This window comes from Poecilia reticulata, linkage group LG20 (assembly GCF_000633615.1).
Source record: "Poecilia reticulata strain Guanapo linkage group LG20, Guppy_female_1.0+MT, whole genome shotgun sequence".
Taxonomy (NCBI): Eukaryota; Metazoa; Chordata; class Actinopteri; order Cyprinodontiformes; family Poeciliidae; genus Poecilia; species Poecilia reticulata.
In genome coordinates, this window is record NC_024350.1 from 25039740 (window position 1) to 25048766 (window position 9027).

At 40.9% G+C, this 9027-nt stretch overlaps 1 protein-coding gene across 1 annotated transcript in view; it reads left to right on the plus strand.

Annotated features, from left to right (window-relative positions):
* The first annotated feature begins 4708 nt into the window (after window positions 1-4708).
* Window positions 4709-9027, plus strand: part of nrn1a (neuritin 1a) — a 9637-nt gene continuing 5318 nt past the window's right edge. Inside the window, exon 1 of the mRNA XM_017301783.1 lies at window positions 4709-5217. Coding sequence (XP_017157272.1) covers window positions 4996-5217 — 222 coding nt within the window. The 5' untranslated portion in view covers window positions 4709-4995. The remainder of the gene's footprint in view (window positions 5218-9027) is intronic.

The window sequence follows — 9027 nt, forward strand, 5'->3', positions numbered from 1 at the left end:
TCCTGCTGCTGCTGATCACTTCCTGTTTTCTCCTGCTGCTGCTGATCACTTCCTGTTTTCTCCTGCTGCTGCTGATCACTTCCTGTTTTCTCCTGACGTCAGATTAAAGCTTCAGGTTTTAAGTTTCAGATCGATAAACAAAAACGGGTCTAAAGGGAAACAGCCAGTTCATTCATGAACTAATTTCACAGGAACATTGAAATAAAACCTGAACAAAAACACAAACTGATGATTGTTGGTGAACTGGTGCCTCTGGTAAACAGCCTGAAGCTCAGTGAAAGTCCTGTTAGTGAACTCAGTGGTGGCAGCATCATGCTGATGGAGCCAAGTCCAGCTGAGACCGGGGTCAAAGTTCAGCTTCCAGCCTGAACATCCAACCAGAGACATTATGTGGTTTAGATCAGAGCACATTCATGGGTTAGAACGGCCTAGTCAAAGTCCAGAGCTAACAGATGTTCTCAGATGTTTATCAAGGAAAAAAAGGAGAAAATTTTGAGACACATTATTCTGTTTTTTTTGTTGTTGTTTTTTACAAAATGTGTAATTTTTATGTCATCTTTTTCATGAATACAGTGACTCAGTTCGTGTTTCATAAACACTTTAAGGAATGTGAACAAGATTCCTAATAAACCTGTTCAAGTTTATAAATGTTTACTTCGGAAAAAATAGAAAAACTTTGTTTTAAAACAAATGCAAGAAGCTCAGACTCCTGCAAACACACGTCCCCACCAGCAGAGGGCGGTGTTGGCACGTAAAACAAACCGAATCCGTCATAAAAATAAATAAAAATAACTGTTTTTATCTTCTTAGCTTAGTTTGTAGTGAATCAGGAGAAGAACTGATCATACCGGACAGAAGAGCATAAAAAAAGTTCAAGATTTAAATAAAAACAGGGAAAAATAACTAGAACGAGAAGTTCCGTGTTCCTGCAGTTCCTGTTGTTCACCAGCAGAGGTCACTGATGTCCCCAACCGTCACACGTGGGGCAGGAGGTGAGAGAGTCTGTCCAGCTGTGTGCCGGCTTCTGATTGGACAGATGGTCCAACGGTACGGGAGACAAGGTCAAACAGAGACATCACACCTGGTCGGCTGCGTGGCTGTGCGGCGTTTTGACCCACGCAGATCCACGCAGCTGCCAGGTCTGATTTGTTTCCCCCAAAACAGATAAAAATGATTTATTCAAAGTTTCAGTGTGACGGGAGTAGCTGAGAGAAGCTCTCTCTCTTTTTTTCTCTCTCTCTCTCTCGCTCTGTGTGTGTGTGTGTGTGTGTGTGTGTGTGTGTGTGTGTGTGTGTGTGTTCTCCTGCTGCAGCGCTGCATCACCTCAGGAAAATATGTGCGTTAATATGCAGCAGAGCTCCGGATTGTTTCACATTCTGCTGACGTCAGCAGGAGGAGGAGAGACCCCCTCGTTGTGTGTGTGTGTGTGTGACTTACACACACACACATGCGCGCTTACACACACACACACACACACACACACACACACACACACACACACACACACACACACCCTGAGAGATCCTCGTCATTCATTATTTCCAGTTTTTCTCTCCTCTCAGGTTTTCGGAGGTTTCGCTTCACATCCGGTTTAAATTGAATCCAATGAACTGAAACGAGGGGAAACATGTTCCCGGTCCAAATGGAAACTTTATTCCAGATCAAACAGGTTCGGAGCGTCACGTCCTGACGGCCCGCTTAGGAAAGAGGGCCTGCAGTACCACCAGCTGCCGGAGGGGCGCTGTTTCATGGATCGTTTTTAAGGTTTGAACAAAGAGCCTGTTTACGTCACTCCTCAATAAATGTCATATTTCCATCTGTCCTTCCAGGTATTTAACTACAGCAGCTAATTCTCTGTTTTTACACTTTATTGTTATTAATTTAGTAACTTGTGCGTCACGTTTCTCCTCCGGCGGCCAGGGCCGGCCCAGCGTTGTTTGGGGCCCCGAGCAGGATGTGACAGGGGCCCCCTGCTAATTAAGAGCATCAGCACTAACAGCGTTTCAGCAAGTTTAATTGGCCCAAACACAATAACAAACAATAATTGTTATTTTCTGAGACGTTTTTATGAACAAATCAAGTTCAAACAGATGAAACTCATCAGATCGTAGCTATGGTAACCAAACAATCAGAAATATTAAGACTTTTCTTTGGATTTTCACAAGTAGCTTTTAAATATTAAATTAATATTTTTAATGTATCTTTGTTGATAAAACTGAACAGTCAGAATAAATCAAATATCAAAACGTTTCCTTTCAGTTTATTCAACATTATTTTGTTACTTTTGGTTTTATTCAATTCTTTTTGCAAAACAATTTAATGCAACTGTGAAGTTATGAGTTATGGATGCTGTGAAAACTGAAGTTTGATTCCTTGTTTATTTACTATATTCATCAATGAATCTGTTTCCGAACAAAAGATTATTTTTTATAATTAATTATAATTAATTGTCTCAATAAAGTTTGAGTGTTTTTTATTAACTGGCCAAAAATGACATGAAATTCAAACAATCTGATTCCCTGATGGGCCTAAATATGAGGTTTCAAACTATTATTGATATAATAAATGATTATTATGTACAAACACTGTTTATTTAAATAATAAAAAAATAATCCTGCAATTTACACGTTTTAGTTAATTTTACTAAATGCACTTATGGTTCCATATTAATTACCAAAGTTCAACTCAATTGTTTCTAGAACTTTAATAATAATTTGACTTGTAAAATCTGAGTCATAAATTAGTCTGAAAACTAAAAACTGGTTAGAATCTATGTAACGGTTACCTGTGTCAAACTGAAGGCCTGTGGGCCAAATCTGGCCCATCGGAATGTGTTTATGTGGCCCTGGAGGCTCCAGAGGGTAAAAATAAATATTATTATTTATTTATTTAAAGTGCCAAATTAATGTCAGAGCTCGTTGAATGCAGAAAAGCTGCAGCACTGAACAGCTTGATAATAGTTTAATCAATGCATTTTGCAGCATCCGGCCCTTTAAGGACGATGCATGATGCTGATGTCACCAAAACGGAAATGAGTTTCTCTAACCTAAACTAAACAAGAGTTTATGCTCCTCCTGGAGAAACTTACATAAAAGTTTTATATAAGTTTCTCCAGCTGAATTTTCCTTCATTGAAATGGAGGGGAGTGTAGGAGCCTCGTTTCAGCCAGCTGACCGGCAGTGCTGTGTGACTCTGTGAGCCATAGAAACTCCATGTTTCTCTCTGCGACTATCAGCAGGATTTTAAACCAGAGAAAAACCAGGGAAACCATCAGATGTGAAGGTGAAACATTTAAACCAATGGTACCCAAACTACGGCCCGCGGGCCGCATCCGGCCCGCCTCCACATTTGGTCCGGCCCCCTGAAGAACCCCAGAGAGCATTCAGATTGTTTTTCATGTACCGTATTTTCCGGACTATAAGCCGTTTATATGTGGATTTTTCTTCCACCACCAGGGGGCGCGTTAGCAGGAAGGGAATCACTGGAGGTCAAAATTGGAAATAAAAGAAGAAAGCGTCCATTTTCATTTAGCACATGCTAGTAGCAACACGAAGGATCAGCACTTTGTTACAGTTCAGAAACTAATCAGTTAAATCTGAACTTGGTAACTTTTTATTTTTCACCGTAATAAACGTGACATTAATCGACTGTAATGACTCAAACATTGGCTGTTCGTCCCCCTTTGCTGCTGCTGCATCGCTGTGGAAAACCTGGAGCGGCAGAGAAATCTGAGGCTTATAGTCCAGAAAATACGGTATTTATTTCATAAATAGTTATTTCCTGGATTTGTTCTGTGAAGAACCCAGAGAGGATTATTTGTTGCACTTTCAGGAAAACAACATATTTCAGGTTCTCCTGCAGTCGCCTCTGTTTCTGCTACAAACCGACTGAAACCGGGAGGAAACGCCATGTGGACCTCAGGAGACATGGATCCTGGTCCAACATGGATCCTGATCCAACAGGATCCTGATCCAACATGGATCCTGATCCAACATGGATCCTGATCCAACATGGATCCTCCTGAGGTCCAAACCTTCAACCTGCCGCTGAGCAACGAAAAGATTCAATAAAAATAAATCAATTTAGATTCAGGAAAAACGTCAAACTAGAAAATATCCAGCAGGAAGTTCAGGTCTGCTGGGCCCGTCCAACAGAACCAGAACCAGGACCAGAACCAGAACCAGAACCAGAACCAGAACCAGAACCAGGACCAGAACCAGGACCAGGACCAGGACCAGAACCAGGACCAGGACCAGAACCAGAACCAGAACCAGAACCAGAACCAGGACCAGAACCAGGACCAGGACCAGAACCAGAACCAGAACCAGAACCAGAACCAGTACCAGAACCAGAACCAGAACCAGGACTAGAACCAGAACCAGTCGTCCTGATCAGTGTAAATGTAAATATTTGAGTCATTTTAATGATAAATCTGCTTTATTTACAGCTTCCTGTTTGAATGAGGCCTTTAAGTTTTTATAATGTCGGCTGTTTGTCATAATTTAACACATTTTAGTTATTTTTGTTTGTGACTCAGAGCTAAATATGGTGTTTATTTCAATCAGAACATTTTAGTCATCAGTTCCTCTAAAATAAACCAAGAAAAGGGAAACGATCCTAAAATATGAGGAATGATGGAGGGATGGAGGGATGGAGGGAGGGATGGAGGGAGGAGGGAGAGATGGAGGGAGGGAGGGATGGGTGATCCGGGGATGGAGGGAGGAGCTTTCTTTCTCTCCGTCTTTTCTTTTCTCACTCGGGACGCGTAAAGCGGAGCGGATCTGGAGCGGAGCGGCACCAACCCGCAGGTTCTGCAGAGGAGGGACCATCCAGCGGGAGGAAGAGGAGGAAGAGGAGGAAGAGGAGCGGCCGGCCAGCAGCGGGGCTCCGCAGCGGTGGATGTAGCTGTTTGCGCCTGTTTTTTGCGGGTCATGTGCGGCTCCTCTCCAACTTAGTGAGTCTGTGGTCTCATGGTGAGACGCGGCGGCGCAGAGGATGGGAGTCACCTGGTCCTCCAAGTGCCTCAGACTCCTGCTGGTTCTGCACATCGGTGAGCGGAACTTCATCATTTCACACCTTCATCTCGTTGCTGCGCGTTTTTCCTGCGCGCTCAGGGAAACTTTCATTCCCTTTCATCTCATTTCATCCGGATTGTTTCTGGTGAATTTATTAAAAATGAAATTTTGGCGTTTTGTTTCCTCCAGTTTGGCTTCAGCGTGAAGCCGCGGAGGCTCCGCTGCACATGTAGAGAGAGTGTGTGTGTGTGTGTGTGTGTGTGTGTGTGTGTGTGTGTGTGTGTGTGTGTGTGTGTGTGTGTGTGTGNGTGTGTGTGTGTGTGTGTGTGTGTGTGTGTGTGTGTGTGTGTGTGTGTGTGTGTGTGTGTGTGTGTGTGTGTGCGCTAACAGGGGGATGCCCCCCTCCACTCCTCCTCCTCTTTACTCCGTCCTTCCTCCTCCTCCTCTTCCTCTTCTTGTCCCGGCTGGAGACGTTTTGCTGCGGAATTTTTCATAAAAACGTTAAAAACGTGAAAATTAAAAACTGCTTCGATCCGGAATGAAGTCAATATTTTTACATTTATCGAAAATGTATTTTAGTCCGTCGGACGAAGCGGCGGTAAAGGAACTCCAGACAGTAGACGGTGGATTCCAGGTGGTAGTCGGTGTCCATCCCGCCGCAGTGCGACTGTCCGGAAATAAGAACATCAGAAAAACATTGTTTTTAATCTGAATTTAAATCCACAGCAAAAACATAAAACTGAAATAAAAACATGTAAATTTATCTCCGTGATTTCCCTCAGAGCGCGCGCACAGGCGCTGGTGCACGCGCCCTGCTCGTGCACGATTTCACACCTTCTTCTGTTTGTAATAATAATAATAATAATAATAATAATAATAATAATAATAATAATAATAATAATAATAGTATCTGGTGCTCTGTGACTGAGCGGGCCATGCTGGGCCTGCCGGCCCGGTTCGGTTCGGTTCGGCAGGCTGGACGCCTCAGAGCCTCTTTGGACCTGATGCTGTTTGTGCTGTTGCGTAACGGCGCTGTGGAGGAGGCTCTGCGCGTGCGTGAGTCCGTGCGTGTCTGGAAGAGAAAAGTGAATTATTATTCAGTCCGTTTCCTTTTGTTCAGACGCAGCAGGAACAGAACCAGGAGTGAGAGCCGCTTCTCGGTTTATCCCGCTGAAATGTGAGCGCAGCTGCGGGAGGATTTGCGGGATGTGCGCAGAGGGATCGAATAAAATCGACCGAGTGGCCTGGATTTAACAAGCCCGTCAGAAATCAGCTGATCGGGACTGATCCGGTTCCCTGAGTCCGGATCCCCGCAGCGGTTCGGTTCCGACTCGGCTGCAGCAGAACCTTAAAAATACATGAAATCAGATGAAAATCCAGTTTTAGACCCAAAAACTGTTAGAAACCGGAAACTTTATGTTGATTTAATGACTGAATGAGTTCAAAGGGGAAAAACAGAAAATAATCCAAACGAGTTTAAACAAAAATATGATCAAAATATGCAAATATGTGGATGGAAAAATATTAATGGCGGGATGTGTGTGTGTGTGTGTGTGTGTGTGTGTGTGTGTGTGTGTGTGTGTGTGTGTGTGTGTGTGTGAATGAGAGCTCGATGGGAGGCGTGAACGAAAATAAATGTAAAACGAATAAATAAAGCACGTGCGCGCGCCCGCGATGCGCGGGACGGGAATAAAAACCGGGAATGTTGGAAAAATTCCTGGTTTGTTTCTGGAAGCAGGTGGGAGAGAGAGAGAAGGAGGAGATGGAGAAAAATGATCCGATTCATGTTTAAACATTAAAGTCACGAGGAAAATGTTGTTAATATTATTATTATTATTATTATTATTATTATTATTATTATTATTTTTACAGACTGAGCTGCTGCAGCTGCTGCAGCTCCATCAGTCGCTGCTGCAGCTGCAGATGATGACGTAATGCCCTCAACATTCACTCATTCATCCACGTTAATGTCTAATGTGATGACGTCACAGGCAGCAGAATCTGATTTATTTCGGATTTAAACATTAATTTTAAATCATGTTTAAAATATTAACATTAAAGGAGCTAAAATGATAATTTTTTTAAACTAAAATGTGAATCTAAAAACATTAAATTAAATAAAACATCATTTCTTCACTCAAAGCCTCTAAATTCACATTTATTAATGATTTTATTTATATTTAATAATCCCAACATCCGGTTATCAGAAACTTATTTAAAACTGATTTAAATTTTTCTACATTTTTATTTAAATTCATCTAAAATGAAAAACTTCACACGGAAATAAAAGAAAATAAAAATAATCCTGTTTAATTTAATTGGATTCATTTCACTGTAAAACTGAATCTGCACTAAAAAACACTTTGATTTAAATCAAGTCATTAAATCTGTAAAGTGCCACTAAAATGGTTAAAAATATGAATTATAAATTATTACAATCATTTAGACCTGAAAATAATTTTACCCCCTAAATAAAACAAAGAAACTTTAATTATAATTAAACGTTGAGATGAATCAAAATCCTGAAACTTTCATGTTTTTTCATCATAAAAAGAAAAAACTAAAGATGGAAATAAAAAGATTTACAGCAGATTATAGATTAATTTATAATCCAGTAACTGAAAGTTGTACCTAAATAAAAAACAAAGTTTTAAAGCATAAAACTGTAGAAAACATTTTAAAATGTTAAAATATTAAAACTATAAAACTTGAACCAAACGAACAAATTAAATTTAAAACAGTAAAAATATAAAAATCATTTAAGAGGCAAATAAACACTAAAAAAAACAACTTTGGCATCAAAGTTAACCAAAATGTTTTCATAATTAAATATAAGGAATTAAAATATTTAGAAACAATAAAAAATCTACAGCAAAAATAACAAATATATATTTATCTAAAACAGAAAAAGAAAATAATAAAACTGAGTCGTAATGTTTCATAAAGCTGCGTTTCCCTAAAATATCAACTATAAATAAGTTAAATTAATTTTTATGTTTTTCTTCTAACAGAAACTTTTTCTCTGAAGCTTCTAAACCACAAACTTCCGTTTTAAATCGTCACTTCCTGTTAAATTTTAAAAAAAATAAATGAAAGAAAAGAAACTTTATGGATTTGGATCCGTTTTATTCTTCAAATCAGACATAAAAATTCAAATCTGTCTGAGATTTAAAACATTTAAAAACCTTCTTCTGGTTTATTTTTATAATTTCCAGTTAGCAACCAGTTAGCGACCAGTTAGCAACCAGTTAGCAACCAGTTAGCAACCAGTTAGCGACCAGTTAGCAACCAGTTAGCAACCAGTTAGCGACCAGTTAGCCGCTTAGCCCAAATATTCACATGTTTTTCTGAAATGTGACTCAAACTTTTCACAGAAACTCTGCAGATTCTTTACATATTAAAAATGTAAAATATTTTAATGAAAATGTGACTCGAGACGTGATTGGCTGGTGTTAGCACAGCAGCCAATCCGAGAGCTCCGTTCGGCTTCCTGGGCTCTGATTGGCTGCAGTTTAATGATCAAAATGAGGCGATACAACATCAGTCAGGATTTAATTTTCACACAGCGCCACCTGCAGAGCAGCTTCGTGTCTTCAAAATAAAGGCAAATTAAAGCGTTTAGTTTTCTAGCTTTTATTTTGAAACCACTTCCTGTTGCTGCCACTTCCTGGCGTTCCTCAGGGAGCCTCCTGCGACTTCCAGATGTTTTCCTGATGCTTCAGCTCCAACAATCTGCTGCCCCTCCCTGACCTCTGACCTCTCCTGACAGCCGTGTCTCGTCCGACACGTCACGCCTTGTTGGTTCATCATCTGACGGAGCGGAACCGGACAGCAGCCGGTTCTGATCCGAACCAATCAGTCAGGAGGAACCGAGCTTAACGAGCCGCGAGTGGGCGGAGTGTGTGTGTCTCTGTGTGTGTGTCGGGGTGTGTGTGTGTGTCTCTGTGTGTGTGTGTGTGTCTCTGTGTGTGTGTGTCGGGGTGTGTGTGTGTGTCTCTGTGTGTGTGTGTCT